The sequence below is a fragment of the Rhinolophus ferrumequinum genome, chromosome 9, assembly GCF_004115265.2.
Source record: "Rhinolophus ferrumequinum isolate MPI-CBG mRhiFer1 chromosome 9, mRhiFer1_v1.p, whole genome shotgun sequence".
Taxonomy (NCBI): domain Eukaryota; kingdom Metazoa; phylum Chordata; class Mammalia; order Chiroptera; family Rhinolophidae; genus Rhinolophus; species Rhinolophus ferrumequinum.
The window spans coordinates 855,166-875,976 of NC_046292.1; the positions used below are offsets into that span (position 1 = coordinate 855,166).

At 49.9% G+C, this 20,811-nt stretch overlaps 2 protein-coding genes across 2 annotated transcripts in view; one reads left to right on the forward strand and one right to left on the reverse strand.

Annotated features, from left to right (window-relative positions):
• Nucleotides 1-18,825, reverse strand: part of CFAP74 (cilia and flagella associated protein 74) — a 58,440-nt gene extending 39,615 nt beyond the window's left edge. The window contains exons 1-8 of the mRNA XM_033113278.1: nt 18,709-18,825; nt 7,431-7,516; nt 6,110-6,194; nt 5,842-5,988; nt 4,812-4,910; nt 3,621-3,725; nt 894-1,067; nt 57-167 (exon numbers count right to left, since the gene is read on the reverse strand). Of these exons, the coding sequence (XP_032969169.1) occupies nt 57-167; nt 894-1,067; nt 3,621-3,725; nt 4,812-4,910; nt 5,842-5,988; nt 6,110-6,194; nt 7,431-7,497 (788 nt within the window). The 5' untranslated portion in view covers nt 7,498-7,516; nt 18,709-18,825. The remainder of the gene's footprint in view (nt 1-56; nt 168-893; nt 1,068-3,620; nt 3,726-4,811; nt 4,911-5,841; nt 5,989-6,109; nt 6,195-7,430; nt 7,517-18,708) is intronic.
• Nucleotides 14,515-14,769, forward strand: LOC117026729 (40S ribosomal protein S27-like). The gene has a single exon (XM_033113696.1). It carries the CDS (start codon nt 14,515-14,517, stop codon nt 14,767-14,769), a length of 255 nt encoding a protein of 84 aa, XP_032969587.1.
• Nucleotides 18,826-20,811: the final 1,986 nt, after the last annotated feature.

A 20,811-nucleotide genomic window follows, 5' to 3' on the forward strand; every position in this document is an offset into this window, starting at 1 on the left:
ACAGGCAGGTGACCTCCGGGGTGGACAGGGTGGAGGGTCTGGAGAGGAAGCACTACCTGCCCAGCGAGGCCTTCAGGAACTTCACGGCCATCCTGTGGCTCTTCCTGGCATCTTCCACCAGCTTCTGGTGCTGGAGCCTCTGCTCCTTCTGCAGGCATGCAGACCTCCTGCAGTGACACGTGGTGGACAGAGCCGTGTGGGGTGTCTGCTCTCCAGCACGCCCCGTCCAAGAGAGACCCCAAGGAGCTGTGTGTGCATGTGCGGGGGGGCGGGAGGGGGCAGAGGGACACAGGGCAGAGCTGGCACCGCAGGCAGCATGGCAGTGAATGATTGGGGGGGTGGGTTTCAGCCAGGGGGGAAACAAGTTGGGCTGGGGCCTGGGGAGCCCAGGGACCCGGACAAAGTGGGTGAGGAGAGTGGGATGAGAACCTTGGGGGACTTGGATGGACGGAAACAGCAGCAAGGTCTGGCAAGGGGATGAAGGAGGCGGGGCGTGGGGCCCCTGGATGAAGATGGAGGCGCAGCGTAAGGATTATACACATGCAGAGCGAGAGGAGGAGGCGCCCCCTCTCAGTGGGGGAGTGCTGGGTCCCATGGCTTGTGGCACACTGGGGGACGCCTGCCTGGCCCCACCCCGGATCCTGGGAACAGAAGTGTGCTGGGGGCTGAGCGTCAGGGAGGACAGCAGCACAGGGACAACCAGAGTGAGGAAGTGGGAAGGTGTGTCCGGAGGAAAAGCCATGTGAGGCCACTGAGAGAGTGACTCTGGCCAGGGCCTGGGGGACGGGGCAGGGCTTCGGTGTTGGGACCACAGATAAGCTGGCTGTGGAGGAGGGTGCGGAGGAGGGCTGAGCAAGTGGCGAGGCCAGGGACCTGCAGGCTGGGCCACCCACCTGACCCTCAGCACCCGGTTCCTCTCTGCCTTCCCCCATGTCTCCTTCTCCTTGCCAAGCTGCTCAGCTGCCCGCATCTGGAGGCACCTCTTGGCGGCCTCTGCCTGCGCTTGGGCAGACTCCCGGACACCCTTCAGCTGCGCGTCCTGGATCTCAATGTGCCACATGATGTTCCTTGCAAACGAGAGATGCTTTTGTTTATACAGGAAAGGGGCTGGTGATCAGGACACTCCACGGAGTGTCCACCTCAGGGATCTGGGAAGGCCCGGGCACCGAGGCTGGACAAACCCTCTGGGCAGACACTGCACACCTCTGACGGCTCAGCTCCCCCTCCGCTGAGCCCTCTGGGTCTACAGTGGCCGGAGACCGAGGCTCCCCCTTCACCCCCAGGACCATCCGTCCCTGCTGCCATCGGACTGAGTCCAGCCCAGCTGGAACCTGGTTCTCCACTCCCCAGGTGCCCACAGGCCTGCCCCTGACGCTGCCTCTGCCTGCTGGAGGGCTGCTGTGCCATTCTGAAATATGCTGGGGACACAGATGGGAGACGCTACCTTTGACAGGGGCTTCCTGTTGCACTGGGATGGTGGGGTCATGGGACACAGAGGCAGGTGGCAGTGCTTGGTGCAGTGGGAGCGGGCTGGGACCACGTGGACAGAGGCCAGGTGCCTCGGCATGGATGGGCAGCAGGAAGTGAACACATGGTTTCAATACAGACAGACAGACAGATGCACATGTGTCCTCACTCTGTCCACTGCCAGGCGTGGGAGCAGCCACACCCTCATGGCGATGAGTCCACTCAGCACCCAGCTCAGGGCTCTATCATTCTTCACTGTCAGACACCAGGCTCCCTGAACAACATGGCCGGGAGCATCTCGAGTGCCAGAGTGCTCAAAGAGAGACAGGCACATGTCAAAAGGATAAGGAACCAGCTTGGAAAAGGTCCCCTGGCCTGGAGCAGCACAATAAAGATTAGAACCCACTGCACGGAAGAGATGATGGAGCCAGTTAGAACACAGGGAATGAAAGAGAAGCCTAAGAGTCTGCATTGATGGATAAACACATGTGGACAAGACAAAGTTGTCCTTGACAGTAGAAAGTGAGAGGGGCGATGAAATTCGAAGTCACCCTGTGTCACCATTGTCATAATTGATTCAGGCGAGAAACACAATGGATGCAAAACCAGTGTATGAAAGGGGGTGAGGATGGGGTTCCCCAGAGTCAAAGTAGCTACCCACAAATTACGTGCTAATTTCCAAAGAAAAAATGTAAGTCTGCATGAAGAAACCTGGCAGACACCATCTCCATCAGGGGATGAAATCCCCCACCAGAAATGGGACCTATCGTCATCGGGTACCTTGAGGTGAGGACGCCTGGGAAGGACATGGCAGCACCAGGGGCAGTGGGGGTGTCCTCGTCAGCAGTCACAAGGAAACATCACACAGAGGGACCTTTCCTGGCCTGTAATCTTCACAAATGTGAAGGTCACGAGTGTCAGAGAAGGACTGAAGGGTCTTCCCGATTGGAGACAGGACAACCCCAAATGGGACACTTTTGCTATAAAGGACGTCACTGGGATGATGGGGGCCAAGGGGAAACAGGGTTCTTTGTGCTATTTTTGCAACTATTCTGTAAGTTTGACTGTTTCAAAAATTTAAAAAATATTTTAAGTAAATGGATCATCACAGCAACCTGACAGGGGTGGGGTCCCAGGGGTTTTGAACCTCGAATAAAGGCTACTTCCCAGCTCAGGAGCTGGTTGGTGGGCCTGGCCTCATGGCCGGCTGTCCTCACCAGGACCATGGAACGACCAGCCGTTTGTTCTGCCTTGCTCCGGACCTGCCATCCTTGTTCCCTCCCTTCTCCCCACTAGTCCACGGAGGGCGTGTTGTAACAGCCCAGAGGCTAATTCTGGGCCTGATGGGTGGATCTGTGGGGAGTGGGTGGTCGGCTGTGGTAAGTGCGGTTCTCATAGCACAGGGCAGCCTGCGGACCACTGGCTGGCACGCGGCCCATTGGCTGGCACGCCCAGTGCCCATTCCTGGCCCTCCCTGTGCTTTCTTGCACGGCGGGGCTGGAAAGCTCCGAGCATGGTTCCCAGCACGCGGGGTGAGGTTAAAACTCAGGACCCACAGATCCCAGAAGCTCCCTGATCCTTGTCTCCTGACCCTCTTGAGGGCACTAGCCCCTGCGTTTGGGGAATCAGTCCTTGCACCAGCCCAGTGGATTCTCTAGTGCTGTATACCCCTCACTGAAGCCCTTTTCTCCTTAAACTAACTAGAGACAATTCTGATGAAAGCCCTGCTGCTAAACCAGGGCAGGAAGCAGGACAAGGGGAAAGAAGCTGATTTCATAGTTTTAAGAAACCCAGTGGATTCTCTAGTGCTGTATACCCCTCACTGAAGCCCTTTTCTCCTTAAACTAACTAGAGACAATTCTGATGAAAGCCCTGCTGCTAAACCAGGGCAGGAAGCAGGACAAGGGGAAAGAAGCTGATTTCATAGTTTTAAGAAACCGAGTAAACATGGAGAAACTGAAAAACGTCAAAAAAAACCTTATCTTTCAACTATTTCAACAAGTTAACCCCCTTTTAACTGTTAGGCAGCTTGAAAGTCAAGCTTTTACTCTTCATCTTCAAACCAGGCATTAACCTCCAAGTCACTTAGGACGAGCAGCCCACAGACGGACTGGAAGCTGACGACCCAGCAGCCCTGCTGGCAGGGGACTTACTCGCTCTCCTTCAGTGTGGCCAAGATTTTCGACTGCAGGTCTCTTTCGTTCTCCAGCTCCATGCACAGGCGTCTGGACACCGCCTGGAGGCGGCCCACGGCAGCACTGGAGTGTCACGACGACGACACAGGAAAGAGAGTGAGGAAATGCACGTCAGAGCCTCTGCCCCCTGGGAGCAAGTCCCTCCTGGTCTGCTCCCTCCAGGCCAAAGGGCCCCCAGACCTCCCCACTGAGGTTCAGCGATGCCTTCCCCTGGACTTTTCATTTCAAGGCGGAAACTGATGGCCACTGGCCACTGTGAAGACAGGCAGCGTGGTGTCAAAGAACGTGCCCACTCACAGGCAGGCGTCTCCTCAGAGGGGACTGAACCCCAGACTCAGCTTCCACTAGAGACCCCCCACCCCCAGCCATGCAGCTTCTGCAGGCCTCTCATTCCTCTCCAAGGATGGGGAGCCAGTTCCCTGGGTGGCCAGCCCCTTGGAGCAGCAGGCCCACTGGTTGTTGGGCCAGGAAGGACCCAGCACATTTGCTGAATAACTAGAAGCAGCTGGGTGGCCAAAAGGTCACCAAGAGACCCGTGATTGTCTCACTGCGTTTGCCTCGTCCCTCCTCGGCAGATGCACAGACCCTGAGCCCAGTTATGTTTTGAGACACAACCATTTCGTGGGGATGCTGAGATGAGCAGCGCAGGTACGGGTCGGGGAGGGGACGGCCCCACGACCCCCTCTGAGGGCAGGAGAGGTGGGGCCTAGAGTGACACTGCTCTGAGGTCCTGGTTGTGTGGCATTGTGGATCTGCAGGCAGGTGACCTCCTCACCTGGGCAAACCAGTCCTCACATCTCCCCTAACCTCCCCCCACCTGTCCCCAGGGCACTGCCCCTTCCCCTGGGTGGCTCCCGGGGTTTCACACGTTCCCACTGACCAGAATGCTCTTTCCTAGTCACTGCATGGCAGCTTGTTTTTGTCACTCAGGTCCAGCCTGGAGGTCACCTCCTCAGGGAGCCCTCCCCTGGCCCCATGGCCACTGACTTCTGTCCTTGCGACCACCTCACTCTTGGTGTCCATTCTGGGTTGTGTCTGTTTCGCACGTTGGGAGGCTTGTCTGCTTCCAGTGGACGCCTGCCCGTCCACCCACACACAGTTGCCCCGCACAGTAGCCCACGTAGCCCGCGACCGCAGCGGACAACCTACGTGTGGTTGGCCTCTCTCTCCGCTGCCACCTCGGCCGCCACGCTCTCCTGCTGCTTGGTGATGAGGCCCATCCGCTCACGGCAAGCTCGTAGCTCTGCTCTGGGAGTGGAAGCCAGAGTCAGGGTAAGTTGTTTGGGAGGACCTGCCTGTGGCCTCCCTCTTCCCCGTGCCTCCGAGCCCCCGCCCCCAGCCGCGGGGGCGTGGCCTGGGTGGGCGGGGCCAGGCCGGGACCCCAGCTTGTCATCTTTTCCGGTGGGGTTCTCTGACACAGTCAAGGCCCTGTGCAGGGTCTTGGCAGTCTGCTTTCTGAAAACCCTGCGGCGGCCCCTGTGTGACCTGCGGGAGTGCAAGTGAGCAGGCTCAGGTGGTGAAGGGTGCCCTGGACCATCAGCGCCCTGGACCACAGACCCAGAGGACAGCCAAACCAATATGGGGCCTGTGCTGAATCCTGCTCAAAGTGTTACTCTGCCAGGTGCGTGTCACCTCCATTGAAACAACAGAACAAAACTGAGAGCACTGGCCCTAAAAGACACGGGAGCAGCAAGGGGGCCTGCTGTAGGGCGACATTAGGGGATGCTGATGGCTCCCGGGTGAGGTGCTGGTGCCGAGGTCACACAGAAGATGTCTGCTAGGAGACACTGAAGCTTTCGAGAGCCAAGTAGCATGACGTCTGCTCTCTGCTTCCAAGTAACTCGGCAAACAAACCATAGGACACACACACACACATGCACACACCCAGCGACACAAGTGACAGCAGACAGAGCTTCACAGTGACTCAGGCTGCTGGATGGGCCACAGCTGTGCAGTTTCTAACCTCTGCGTGTTTGAAATGTTTCATCATAGATGTTTGGGGATGGGGAGCACTGTTGATGGGGCCCAGTGGAGCCTGGGGCACCAGAGAGGCTGAGCCCAGCAGGGGTTGGGGGTGCGCAAGCCTGGCTCCGGCCTGAAGGACAGCAGACCCAGGACCCAGACAGCCTGTGAGCTCGGCAGACTGCTCCAGGCCCCCTGCTGCTCGGCTGCCACTCACCTGGTTTTCTGAATGAAGAGAACTTTCTCTTCACGCAGCTTATCCAGGCAGATCACCTCCTTCGGGAGGTGTGAAGCCTGACCCCTGCAGTGCACGGCTGTCTTCTTCCTCTTCTCAGCAGCGGCAGCGGTCGGCTCTTTCTCTGGACTTAAGGCAGAAAGGACAGCGGCTGCCAGTGTGCGGCCAGCACGTTGTCTCCAAGCAGTGCCACCTTCCCGTGAGGACCCGAGGCTGGGGAGGGAAGCAAGCTGCCCACGAGGTTAATTACCAGCAGCCCCGAGGGTCAGCAGCGCTCTCTGCTTCCAGAGGAAGAGCTTCAACCTCAAACTCTGGGTCCTTTAGTCCACCTTTTTCTAGAAATTGAGGCGAGAGTTAAAAAGACAAAAAGCAGATCTAGACAGTCAGGACTGAAGTTCTAAGATATGTCTTGACAAACGCATATTTGGGCCACCATGCTGATGGAATCTCAGAGCAATGATTCTCAAAGCATGGTCCAAGGAACCCTGGGGGTTTCCCGAAAACTGTTTCAGGGCGTCTGCAGCGGCAAAACCGTTTTCAAAATAATACTAAAATATTATTTGTCTTTTTCATTCTTGTTTCACGATCGGACTGTGGAGTCTTCCAGAGGCCACATGCCATGTCATAGCAGGCTAATATAGACGCAGATATGAGAAGCCAGCTGTCTTCTGTTACACCAGACCCTCTTGTTACATATGACAAAGGTCCATTACTGTTATTTTAAGTTAATAAATATAATTTTTCAGCTTTAACTTTCAATACAGTAAATATGGAAAGTTAGAACCAACACAAACCAAAGCTCTTCAGGTCTTCAATAATTTTTAAGCATGTAAAGAGGGGTCTCGCACAACAACGGTCTGAGAATTACTGTCTTAGAGACTCACTGCAGACATCTGGCAAAACACGGCAAATGGAACGACTGGGTTTATCTCCACTCCTTCACTAGGTCTCCATAAAAATGGCAGAAGGGGAATTCTAAAATCCCACATCAATCCACAATTACCAGGAGAACAGGAGAGGGAAGACACTGGGTGAGAGAGGCAACAGTTTTACAAGACGGAAGCCCATGGACACATGGTGACATGTCCAGCGCAGCACAGCGCCGGACATGGGGGCTGGGGGTAGGCAGGATGGTGGACCAAGGGAACTAGTTTCCGGATTGCATTGTCCTGCCCGGTATTTAGCAGTAACCCAAAAAAGGCACATCTTAGAAAGATTTCAGATCATCACAGATTACAAAAAAAAAAAAAAAAAAAAAGAAATCTGAAAGCTCCTGGGGGGGCAGGCGAAATAGGTCACACTCAGAGGATTGGGATAAAAATGGCATGAATGAGATTCCTCAATAGAGATGCTAACAACTAAAAAACTGTCGTCTGCCACTTTCAAAATTCTCAGCCACACTTTATCTTTCTTTCAATTAAAGACAGAATAATATAAGCTCCCTCTTTGAGAAAAAGTGAGTTTAAAGGATGTCGTCTCTCTGTAGGAAGAGAATTAAAGGGAACGTGAAGTACATCCTTTGTCTTGCTTGCTTCTGAGATGTGTGTTATTTGTGAAAAAACCTTTATTACCATCATCCCCAAGCAGGACGTTGCCCGAAAGCTCCTCCTCAGGGAACAGACTATCACTTTCTTCCATCTTGTGAGGCAGGAAGTAACTACAAAAAAATTATTACAAAATGTAGATGAACAAGATCATAAAAATTTTAAAAATAACCTAGAAATCAGATTTCATAAGAATTAATCATTTCTCTTGTAAAAAGACATTAAGAAAATGAGTAGATAAGCTACAGACAAGAAAACAATATTCACAGCACATATACGAGGTCAGACAATTAAGTTCATGAACTCATCCTAGAAAAAGTGCTACACACCTCATTGCTGAATATCACTATGGTCACCTTTGAAGTCCTCCCCTTGGGAAGCTCTGCACTGACGCCAGTGCCTAGTCCACCCCTCAAAGCAATTTTGGAACTCTTTCTGGAATGGCCATCAGAGGTGTTGTCATATTACCCTTTATGTCCTGACTGTCATCAAAATGTCTTCCTTCCCCTCCCACCCCCGCTTTCTCCTGCCTCTCCCCCCCCCCACTCCGGTTCAAGCCGCTGTCTCTCAGTCTAGTTGTGTAGGACCCAGCTCCCTGGCCCACGCTGGTATTATGAGCCTTGCGCTCCCCCCGCTGAGGCAGTCGGTCACTGGTCGTTGGTCGGCCGCTCACAGCAGCTCACGGCAGCTCTCACTCACGCTCATGCTGGCCACTGGCCACTCATGGGAGCACATGGTAGCCCACAGCCCACAGCAGTTCACGCCAACCTCCTGAGGCTCAGGGCAGCCCAGCTCCAGGGAGAGCTGTTGTTCACAATCTTAGCTGTAGAGGGCGCAGCTCACTGGTCCATGTGGGAATCGAACCGGTGACCTCAGTGTTAGGAGCACGGTGCTCCAACCACTCAGGCCGGCCCCAAAATATCTTCCTTTCAATATTTCCTTTATCTTTGGGTAAAGAAAGAAGTCACTGGGGGCCAGATCAGGTGAGTAGGGAGGGTGTTCCAATACAGTTATTTGTTTACTGGCTAAAAACTCCCTCACAGACAGTGCCGTGTGAGCTGGTGCATTGTCGTGATACAAGAGCCATGAATGGTTGGTGAAAAGTTCATGTCGTCTAACTTTTTCACGCAGGCTTTTCAGCACTTCCAAACAGTAAACTTGGTTAACTTTGTCCAGTTGGTACAAATTCATAACGAATAATCCCTCTGATATCAAAACAGGATAGCAACATCGTTGCAACAAGTTAGTGAACTTAATTGTCGGACCCAGTATATCTGACAAAGGGCTTGTATCCAGAATATGTAAAGAGCTCCTAAATACCAACCAGGTCAAGTCCAAATCCCAGTTGAAAAGGGCGAACATTTCAGAACAGACACTAGGAAAGAAGATACACCAATGGGCTGTAAGCTTGTGAAACTCTGTGCAGTATCATTGGTCCTCAGGGAAATGCACATTAAAACCATGATGAGAGTCCAGCACATGTTTATCAAAAATCCTCTCACACTGGGGGCTGGCCCAGTGGCTCCGGTGGTTGGAGCGCCATGCTCCTAACGCTGAGGTCGCCGGTTCGATTCCCACATATGCCAGTGAGCTGCTCCCTTTACAGCTAAGATTGTGAACAATGGCTCTGGAGCTGGGCTGCGGTGAGCAGCCAGAGGTTGGTGTGAGCTGCCGCGGACTGCTATGAGCCGGCGACCAGCAACTGACTGCCTCAGCCAGGGGGTGCACAAGGCTCATAACACCAGCATGGGCCAGGGAGCTGTGTCCTACACAACTAGACTGAGAAACAGCGGCTTGAACCGGAGTCGGGGGAGGAGGCGGAAGAAGGGGGAAAAATCCTCTCACACCAAATGTTGGCAAGGTGGTAGGACGACTGGCACACTCACACATTGCCGGTGGGTGTGTGACACGGCATTGTAGAACCCTGGTGGGCAGCTTCTTATGAACATACATGAACCATGTGACCCAGCAACCCCACTGCACAGTATTTACCCAAGAGAAACAAAAGTATATTCACAAAGGTGCCTATACAGGAGTGTTTACAGCAACTCGATTTGTAATAGCCCCAAACTGGAAACACCCCAAGTGTCCACCAGTATGAGAATGGATAATCCAATTATGGTCCATTCCTGCAACACAATAACAGTCAAAAAGAAGAAGGTCTGATATGCACAACAACACGTGTGAATCTCAGAAACATTCTGCTAAGTGAGGGAAGTCAGACCCAAAGAATGTGTGTGAAACCCAAACTCAGGCCAAACGAAACAAATCCACATGGCAGAAATGAGGTAGTGGTTTGCGGGTTAGCGGCAAGGAAGGGGGTGGGACCGAGGGAGCCTGTGGGTGGAGATGCCTGCTCCCCTGTTTTGGCGGGTGGCTGCACAGGTGTGTGCGAGTGTCAAACTCATCTCAGGGCACACTGAAGACATAAGCCTGTGACAGCACATTAACGTCATGTCGACAGCACACACACGCAGTCACAGCTCGAAACAATTCTTCAGGAATTCCAGAACATTCCTTACTCTTTGGTTATCGTTCTGGGAATGTTGGGAGCTGGTATGTGTGGGCCTACGTATGGAATAGTGACACCCAACGTCGATGTTATTATGTATGAGATGCTAGCAGCGACGACACGCTGGTTGTCACTCCTGAAGTTAGCAATTGCATCAGAATAATTAGCTGAGAAATATTTTCAAAGCCTAATAATGCTTCCTGGATGAAATCATTAATAAATCAATGCCAGTAATTAATTTTTTAAAACGCTACAGAGAAACAATTGTGTGCTAAAGTTCTGAGCGACAGAATTTTCAGGAATCTTGTAAGATACCAACAACACTGCTTCTACTAGAAAAAAATCTATCACTCCCCTAGTGTGTGAATGGCAGGGCATTCAGAGGTTTTACAGAATTCCCTGGGCTCCTCACAACACGGTTTCATCGACGACCAAACGCATGACAATCCGATAAGAGGTGGCATATTACACAGACACAGTTCTGTTGAAAATAATCATGTTAGACCACATCCACCGTGAACGCCAGGTAAGGACGGCAGCTCCGGACCGGTAGTCCCTGATTCCTCTTCTGTCCTCACTAAAATAACAGTGGGGGAGTCAGGGATTTGAACACGTGACTGCACAAGGACAGGCAAATGGGGGAAGGAATAGTTTAAAGAGAAGAGCACCGGGGAAATAGAAGGGTGGGAGATAATTGGCCCTGCAGGAGGGAGAACCTGAACCCCGAAACCCAGATACACCACACACCCCGAGAAAGGCTAAGGGACATGGTGTCTGCAAAGTGGGGGAGAGGCAGCACTGAAACAGACTTGCTAAAAGCTGCTGGAGAGAAGCAGTTGGAATCCCCATTCTTGGAAATGTGGCCAGAGCGCCCCACCCCCCCGTCACATGGAAAACAACCAAAAATGCTGGCTAGAATTTTATTTGAATCATCTTAAGAACCTTGAAGAACTGACAAGAAAACAATAAATGATCAGGTCGAAATCTAAGTGAAGGCAAGAATGCAAGTAGATTAAATGACGACCGAGCTAAAGGAAAGAAGCTCATCAAACTGGATTAAAACACCAGTGACAATAGCAGCAGCACCTAATTCTATTTAAAAAGTGACATCGAAAGGACCAGCTCCCAGAGGCACTGCATTGAAAAGTCAGACAAAGATGCGCTGTGTAGAATCTATAAGTCGGAAGCCGGTGGCGTTATGGGGAAGCAGAGAAGATGCTTTAGGGAAAAAGTGTAACAGCAGTAAGTAAGGGGCCTCATGCCATCACTACATGCCCGGCTCACCAAGAAGAGACAACGATTTGATTAATAAATCCATGTGTATCCAATAACACAGCCACAAAATAAACACAGCAAAGATTGACAGAACAAGGAGAGAGTCAAAAGCACAAATTCGAGTGGAAAATTGTAACGTACCTCTCTCAGGAACTGATAACAAAACCAGATAAAATAAGTCATTAATGACACACATTTCAACATCATCATTAACAAACGGAACCTTACAGACATATGTAGAACACAAACGATGACTACAGAATCTTAAGTGTTCCCATAAAGCAGACACAGAGTATTTACAAAAACTATTTAAGGACTAAAGGCACACAAAGTTTGTTCTCTGACCAAAAGGAACTGGCCCAAATTAATAACAAACAGAGAATTATAATGCACCTTACTTTTGGAAAATAAGACACATACTTCTAAATAACCCATGAGTTGAAGAAAGAAAATCACAGTAGGAATTACAAAATATCTGAACTGAGGGTGCCGGTTAGCTCAGTTGGTTAGAGTGTGGTGCTAATAGCACGAAGGTTGCTGGTTTGATCCCCACATGGGCCTGTGAGCTGCGCCTTCCTTAAAAAATAAAGTAAAACAAAATATGTGAACTGACTGTAATGAAAATATCATGTATCAGCCTGAGAGCTGCGAACACAGTCCAGAGTAAATGTGTAACCCTAAATGCATAGATTAGGAAAGAAAAGAGGCTAAAGACTAATGTGATAAACACCCAATTCAAGAAGTTACAACAGAACTGCAAAATAAACCCAAAGAAAGTAGAAGAAAATTTTCAAAAAGATTAGAAAAGAGTCCAACAAAAATAAGCATGTGGCAGAGATGCTCCTGAAAGCCAAAAGTCTGGGCTTTTAAAAGATTTATGAAATTGACAAATCTTTAACAAAACTGATAAATAAAAAGAGAAGGAATAATAAATACTCTACATCAGAACAATAGGGTCTATAACCACAGGTGCTACAGATGTTAAAAAATTAAAAATGTCATGAACAACTTTATGTCAATAAAGTTGAAAATTTAGACAATGGACAAATTATTAGAAAAATATTACTAACCAAAATTGCTTCAAGGAAAACAAAATAGAAAACTTGAAAACCCCATGAGCATAACAGCACTTCAGTTGGCAGTCATTCATACAGTCCACAAAGAAAACTCCAGGCTCAGAGGCTTCCCTGTCAAGTTCCATGAAGCAGCCGAGGTACAAAATGTCCCAATTCCACACATACTCTTCCAGGAAAGAGAGCCAGAGGTCCACTCCACTTCCTGGCTGATTTCACGGAGCTCACCTAACTTTTGTTACCAAATCCTGACAATGGAAGTAGAGAAAGGAAAATTACAGCCCGGCCTCAGCCATCAGCACAGGCACAAAAATCCAAAGTGAAGGATGACCAGCCTAAACCCCGAGTCATAAAAACAGGATAATTGTCATGACCAGGATGGGTTCATGTGGCATCAGAACTCAATTTAATCCACTGCATTAACAGACCAAAGGAGAGAATTATGTGATCAGCTCAGTAGATGTAGGAAAAAGTATTGATAACATTCAACATCCCGCATATACTTGTAAAAAACTTAGCAAACTCGCGTTAGAAGTAGACTTCCTGAATGTGATAAAGGATATGTGCCAAAAACAACCCACACGGAACGTCACCCTTGGTCACACACTCAAAGCGTTCCCTTTCAGAACGAGAACGGGACAAGGCTGCTCGCTAAACCCCTTCCACCGACTTACCAGTCATGAGGTCGCCCAACCAGAGCAACCAGATGTAAAAGAAAGAAAAGGGGTCCAGCGTGGAGGGGAAACATCATTATTTCCAGATCATACGGTTGTACACGCAGAAAACCCAAAGGAATATACAGATATATTATTAAAATTATTGAGGCAATTTGGTAATGTTGCTAGATATAAACTTAATAATAAAAATCAACTACATTCCGATATACCAGAACAAATAATGAAAAAGTAATCACTTCAGGAGCCCTGGAGTGTGTAAGAGTAAGTTCAACAAAAGATGTGGCAGACCCCTAAATGATGACACCCCATTGGCTGACAGTAAGGAGGCCTAAAAAAAAAATCAATGGAACAAGCCACCCAGTTTCTTCCACAAGTGGATGTGGTGGGGGAACAGAGAAGAGGGGTGTCTTATAAAAATGGCCTGAAGAGACAAGCCAGCCACACGCAACGTGGGGACCTTCTTTGGGTCCTGATTCAAGCAAACGGCTGTAAGACATTTTTGAGACAATGTAGGGAAGTGAACACATATCAGTATGAGATTTGACTAAGAAATGAATGTGAGTTTTGTTGGGGTTGGGAATGATTTTGTGTTTTTGCTAAAAATGAGTCTTTATCTGTTAGTTGTATACAAAAGTATTCACAGGCAAAATATTGAAGCTAGGATTTCCTTTATGAAAAACAACCAGAAACGGGGCGGCCGGTTGGCTCAGTGGTTAGAGTGCAGTGCTCATAACACCAAGGTCGCCGGTTCGATTCCCACATGGGCCAGTGGGCTGCACCCTCCACGACTAGATTGAACACAATGACTTGACATGGAGCTGATGGGTCCCGGAAAAACACACTGTTCCCCAATATTCCCCAATAAAAATTAAAAAAGAAAAACCCACCAGAAACCAAAAGTGAGGAGTAGCTGAAAGAGGAATGAAGGGAGCTGGTGACTGGGGAAGGGGTGGATGGGTACGGGTGAGTTCATATTATCAGTTTCCCTACTTTTGTGAATTTGAAATTTTCCATGATCAACGATCTGAAAAAGAGATAAAGCCAAAATAAAGGAATAAATAGAGAGGTACACCTTCCAGTACTGGAGACCAGTGTTGTCAATATGCTAGTTCTCCCCAAACTGCTCTCCAGATTCACTAAACCCCCACCAAGCCCAGTGGGAGTGTGTGCGTGTGTGCGTGTGTGTGTGTGTGTGTGTGTGTGCAAGCAGTGGGCAAGGAAACGACACTTCCACCAACATGCTAAGAAACTGGGCAGCACCCCGAATCTGTCCCACGTGGGCCAGACTCCCACTCGAAGAGCAAAGCTCTACTACAGGGAAGGGGGTGGGGGCTTCATGACCTCAGGGTCCTGAACAAGAGGGGTCATGACCTCAGGGTCACGAACAAGGCCCTGAAAACATGAGCCACAAAAGGGAAAACTAGTAGAGTCACGTACATTTAAAGTGAAAACTTTTGTTCAGATGCCAGTCTAAGGAGAGTTAAAGAAAAGGTCCAGGCCCGATCGCGGGCTGCTAGCCAGGGGTGTCTGTCGCCTCAGAGATCTGTTCGGGCTGGGCTTGCGAAAAGATCAACATGCCTTTGGCTAGAGATTTACTACATCTATCCTTGGAAGAGGAAAAGAAAACACATAAAAAGAAATGGCTAGTTCAAAGTCCAAATTCTTATTCTATGGATGTGAAATGTCCAGGTTGCTACAAGATTACCATGGTTTTTAGCCAGGTTCAGACAGTGGTTCTTTGTGTAGGTTGTTCACCAGTGTTGTGCCAGCCGACAGGAGGAAAGGCCAGACTCACGGAAGGGTGTTCATGTAGAAGGAAGCAACGCTAATGAGCCACACAACTTCCTGAATTTGGTACATCACCGAAAGCCTTACCAGTTCAGTCATTCTAGTCAATCTCACCAGATAATGTAATTACACTTAATTTTGTAAGTATACAACAGTGATCTCTCCTATTTTGGTGTCAGTTTTTCAACAAAGTTTTAATTATGGGGGAAAAAAAAACAAGAAAAGGTACAAGTCGAAGAGATAAATGCAACACATTATCCGAAATGTTTACCACCAAGACCATGTAAGGAATATCCATGACTCAATAAAGACGGACAACCCCACAGCAAGTGGCAAGACTTCAGCAGACACTTTACAACAGAGGACAGCCAAGCGGCAGCCACGTGCCCAGCGCACCAACGCGTCCTAATCACGCCTGTTTCTTGGCATCAGTAACAGTGCTCCCTTTAACTCTTAGAATCCTGGTTCGGATAATAAACTATTTCTTGGTACTAAGCCAACAAAAGCGGTTCAAGCTCATTTGTAATCAGGGAAGCGCAAATTAAAGCCGCAATGAGCTGCCGTCACATAGTCAGACTTCCAAGACATGACAAGCCTCACAACATCAGGTACTAACACGGGTGTGACACTGTGTTATACACGTGTGGTGGCGGGAGTGAGAACTGGGACAAATACTCCGTAGAGTTTGGCATTGTCTAGTACAGTTAAAATACACACGCACCCTCCGTATTAGTTTCCCATTGCTGCTGTGACAAATGACCAGAAACTTAGTGACAACACAAATGTATTATCTTACAGTCCTGGAGGCCACAGTTCGGAAAGGAGTCTCATGGGGCTAAAACCCAGGGGTCAGCAGGGCTGCCTTCCTCTCTGGGGTCTCGAACGGAAAATCCATTTTCTCGCCTTTTCCAGTTTCTGGAGGTCACCCACATAGCATGGCTCTAGCCTCATGTTACTCTCTTCAAAGCCAGCCATGTCAAGTAGCGTCTTTCTCATGCGGCCATCCTGCCGGTTCTGTCTTCTTTCTGCCTTCCTCCCTCTTCCACTTATAAGGACCCTGGTGGCTGTGCTGGGCACACCTGGATAATCCTAGGTTACACCTTGCCATGTAATCCAGTGTACTACAGGTTTCAAGGATGAGGACATGACATCATTATTCCGCCTACGACAGCTCCTGACTCAGCTCCTCCTCTCCTACAGTAGGTGTGTACCCCCCAGACTCTCAGATGTTGTATTACTTTCCGAGGGCTGCCATAACAAAGCACCACAAACTGGGTGTCTTAGAACAACAGATGTGTTCTCTCACAGTTCTGAAGGTCAGACATCCGAAATCAAGGTGACGCCAGGCCCATGCTCCCTGACAGGGTGAAGGAAGGTCTGTTCTAGGCCTCTCTCCTAGGTTCTCGTACTTCCCTGGCTTGTGGCAGCCTAACTCCAGTCTTCGTGGGACACTCTCTGTGTGCATGTCTGTGTCCAAATGTCTCCTTTTTATAGGGACACCTGTCATATTGGATGAGGGGCCACCCTACTCCAGTATGACCTCATCTTAACTAATTACGTCTCCAGTGACCCCATTTGTAAATGAGGTCACATTTTGAGATACTAGGGGTTAGGACTTCAACACAGAATGTTTTTGAGGAGACATAACCCAACTCATAGCCTGCGTGTGTGTGTGGGCTGAGGCCAGAGCTGGATGTCACAGCCTGCGTGAGAGGAAGGCACCATACAGGGCAGCCCAGTGCAGGGCATCAGAGCCCAGGCTGGGAGGGGTGGGTGCCCACTGTCACAGCCACCCAGCCCAGGCCCGGGAGGGAGGACATTGTCTCATAGTCTCAAAGTATCTCCCAACAAAACACTGATTCATTACGAAGGGAAACAGTAACTTCCTTCCCCATGCAGACACCACCTTCACTAAGTGATCAAAGCAAACATCATCATCGACGTGACAAATGGAATGAGCAGGAAGTGAACACACGGCGTCACTTCTATGACTGTCCTCCAGGGACACATAACGGCAATCCGATCATAAGGAAACCCAAATGGAGGGGCTTTCTACAAAGGTTGTAGCTGGCCTATGACCTTCAAAGGTGTCAGGGTCATGGGAGCCAAGGAGAGCTGAGGAACGTTCTGGACAGAAGGATACGAAGGCAATATGAAGACAGCTGAGTGCAATGTATGGTCCCAGACTGTATCCTTTGGCTTTTGTGACTTTATGGGACAAACTGGCAAAGCATGCTTGACTGGCACTGAGGATCAGATATAGTGTGACATGTCCACGTCACTCCCCTGACTTGGATGGTCATTCTGTTGGAGAATGCCCTTGTGTAGGAAATACACTCTACAGTACCTGGGGTCGCAGCCCATTGGAAGTAGCTTATTCTCAAATGCTTCAGGAAAAGATGTGTGTGTGTGCCCTTGTGCGCTGAACTTGGAACTTTGATGCAAATTTCAGATTGTTTCAAAAATTTAAAAAAGAATGCATATAGTATCATTCCATTTATATAAAGTTGCAAAACAGGTGAAACTTAATTATATTGTTTAGGGCTGCACACATAGGTGGTAGAACTAAAGAAAAGCAAGGAAATTAGAAGCACCAACGCCAGCCTATGGTTGTGGGGTTCGGGTCTATGTGTGGCAAGGGTGGTGTGGGGTGACTTTTGGGGTGCTGACAAGGTTCTGCTTCGTGACTGGGGCAGTGGCTACTGTGTTTGCTTCATCACCAGCCCTTACACAGCACGCATGAACTCACACCCCTTCTGTGTGTACCAGGGGCTACTAGGTCCTCTTTCGAACTGTGTAGCAGAGCAGATCCATTCATTACACAGCTCAGTGTCTGGCTCAGAGCAGATGTTCAAGGAACAATTTGCTAGATACATAACCATGAGCAGATAAAAGGAGTCATTGTTTTTGGAAAAGAAAGTAATAAAGGTCTATCCATGTCCCAAAACAGGTATCCATTTAAAAATCAAATTGGGGTGACTTTGGAACTATGAATGAAACAGGGCCCGGTTGGGACCCCCACAGTACAGGCCTTGCCACGTCCCCAGCCTCCCCTTTTCCTGACCTACCGCTTAAGGATAGATCATCCCCTCGCGGTTTGAGCTTGGAATGTCCCCTGTCCCAGTTCCCTGTTTTAGAAAATTACCCTGAACTTTTAATTAATACCCCCAGCTTACTAATCACAATCTCTGTGGCCTAGCATTCCTTCCAGGTTATTGTCATCACTGCTCCTGGGTTGGGGACAATTGGAGAGTCACATTGCCAGAGGGGAGGCTCCACGCAGACCCCAGGAACCACCACGTAGCCTCTAGAGCAGGGGTGTCAAAACTGCGGCCCGTGGGCCAACTGTGGTCCTCAATCCATTGTTAATTGGCCCGCAGCAAATTCCAAAAATATATTTAGTTTACTTAAATAAACCAGGTGAGGCAATATGTACTTCACCTCGAGTGAGTGGCCAGGCTATTTGTGTATTTTACCGCATAGGGCCCTTGGTGAAAAACATTGAAAAAAGTTTGGACACTCCTGCTCTGGAGGAGCACCCAGATTTCCCCTTAAATATCCCAGGCTGGTCTGAGAATGTTACGGCAGTTTTTGGAGGTGTTAACCCGCTGCCTTCTCAGACCACCGGTGCTCTGCTAATAAATTAACGCTTATTCTGTGACCCAACTCCTAGTCGGTCTATTGGCTGAGCTGGACAGGCAGCACGAGCACCGGACTCGGTGAGCCTCCGGTTTCACGAACAGTGCCCTTCCTTTCACCTGCCCAGACACTCAGTCTCACCAGCTGGCTCAGCCTTCAGTTTTGTGCTGTGACAACATCCAGCAAAGAGCCCTGCGCCCCCGGCTCTCCTAAAGCAGCCCGGCGGGATCCGCATTAGCAGTTATTTCTCAGGCCGGACTTCCCTGGTCAAGGCGCTGGTCCGTGCCTGGGGGCGCAAAGCCCGCCAACCCAGCCTCAGGCTCCGGGACAAACGGACCCACCTGTCAGCGGACTCGCCTGGGGTCCGAGCGGCACGGGCTCCGGGCAGAACCCCTGGGCGGTGGCCCCTCCCGACAGCTCCCGGCGGGCAGCGCTGGTGGCCCCGCGCAGTGGCTCTCCCTGGCAGCGAGCGGCGTGGTTTGAGCGGGCAGCTCCATGGCAACGGGGGCTCCTTCGCGGAGGCGGGTGACGGCCGGGAGGCGGCGCCCCGCGCGCAGGCGCAGGTGGCCGAGCGGGCGCCCGAGCGTCCGGAGCGCGGGAGGCCGGGGCGCGTGGCGCTGGGGTCGCGGCCGGGACCCAGGCCCCGGCGGAGGCGGAGGCCGAGAGGCGGAGGGTCTCGGTTGCCCCGGCCACCACGCTGTCCAGGAGGACCGTAGCGATGGACACCGCGCCGGACCGCCTCCCTGGTTGGGCCCAAACCTGTTGAAGTTCAGCTCAGTTGCCAACTTACAAAATAGGAGAGTTCACATAGATTCGGGATTGCCCACCTCTCTTTCTAACCTGGGACGCGTGCGCAATATGCCAAACTGCGCTGGGGTCGGACTGAGCTTCCCCACACCTTTTCCACTCCCCGCAGCCCTGCTTCTCTCATTAAGTGGCCTGCCTGGCACCAGGCGCCGTGGGGGCGGGGTGAGGAAAGGTCCCTCTCACCTGCCCAACTCAGTGCACCATCTGGGCACAGGAGTGAGTCCGGCGTGTCCTCTGTCCTTGCAGAGCCCGGTGCCCTGTAGCACCTCGCCTGCACGTGATGGCTTTGACCAATGGCTCCTGATGGCGCAGCGAGGCCTGGGAAATGCTTTCATTTTATCTTGGGATGGTCATCCATCAGAGCCATTAAGTCTCGCAAAAAGCGCCTCACCTGTGAGAACCGTGAGACTTAGCCAGATAACACCATATCACCGCTGCCCTCGGCTCCCGTTCGTGGTGCCCAGGTCTTTTCCCTTCTGAGAATTCGGGAGTTGAGGGGCAGAACTGAGTCACCACATGAACCCGGGATGGTTTTTCTGGGAGAAATTATACTTCTGTTCCTCCTCCCCACCCAAATTATGGGGCTTCTTCCTTAGCAGTCTTACTTTTCTGGGCCTTTCCATATGGACGACTACAGCACTTTGTTCTAAGGAAGGGGAGCGCAGCAGAAGACTGAAAACAGCCCAGTGTCCCCAGTAGAACTGGTAGAGGAAGGCATGGCAGCTACATAGTGGGGCACAGCTGTGGCAGGCAGGAGGACTGTTCCTGCATTTGCCGTGGAGTTAGGGGATGAAAACTAAGATGTAGAGCGGCATATGTGGTGTTTTATCCGAGAAGAGACGGGGTAAGAAGAACACACACGCATATTTTCTTACATGAAAAGGTAACAGAAAAATGCTTATCAACCAGCGACAGGAGGGCCGGGAGGACATTCTTTAAATGTATGTGTACATTTGGCTTGGCAACTGCGTAATTATAAAACCCAATATAAGTCAAAATAGAAAAAACAGTTCCTAAAAATTGGAAACAAAATGAAACAAATGAACCTAACTGTATGTCAGGTTGGTGGCTTAACCATACAGAAAAGGATAACTTCAAGGGACTTTAAAACTCAACAATTTGATTATACATACCTAGTAAACTATATCCTAAGGACAAAAAGAACTGCAAAGAAATTTTAAATTTGCAGTAATCCTGGTCTTGTTAATGCTATTGATACTGCTATTCTAGACTCATTATATAAAACAAGATAAAGCAAGTGAGTAGTATGGTAATATTAGTAATCAAAATGTTCAGCTTGAGAGAAGAGATACAAATACAAAGTAGTACGTGAAAAACGTGTAATCCTGGGTTTGCATGGAAAACATTAGTATGAATTAATATGATTTTTTTTCTTTTAAAATGTATTTCTTAGCTCTGTCCACTGCAAAGGTCCAGAACTGCCCAATATGGTAGGCCACTTGACACGTGTGGCTATTTAAATTATTTACAATTAAATATCTGAACAGACAGTTGTACACCAGTGTTCACAGCAGCATTGTGCACAATGGCCAAAAGGTGGAAACAACTCAAATGTCCATCAACGGCGATGGACAAACCAGATGTGATACATACACACAGGGGAATATTACTCAGCC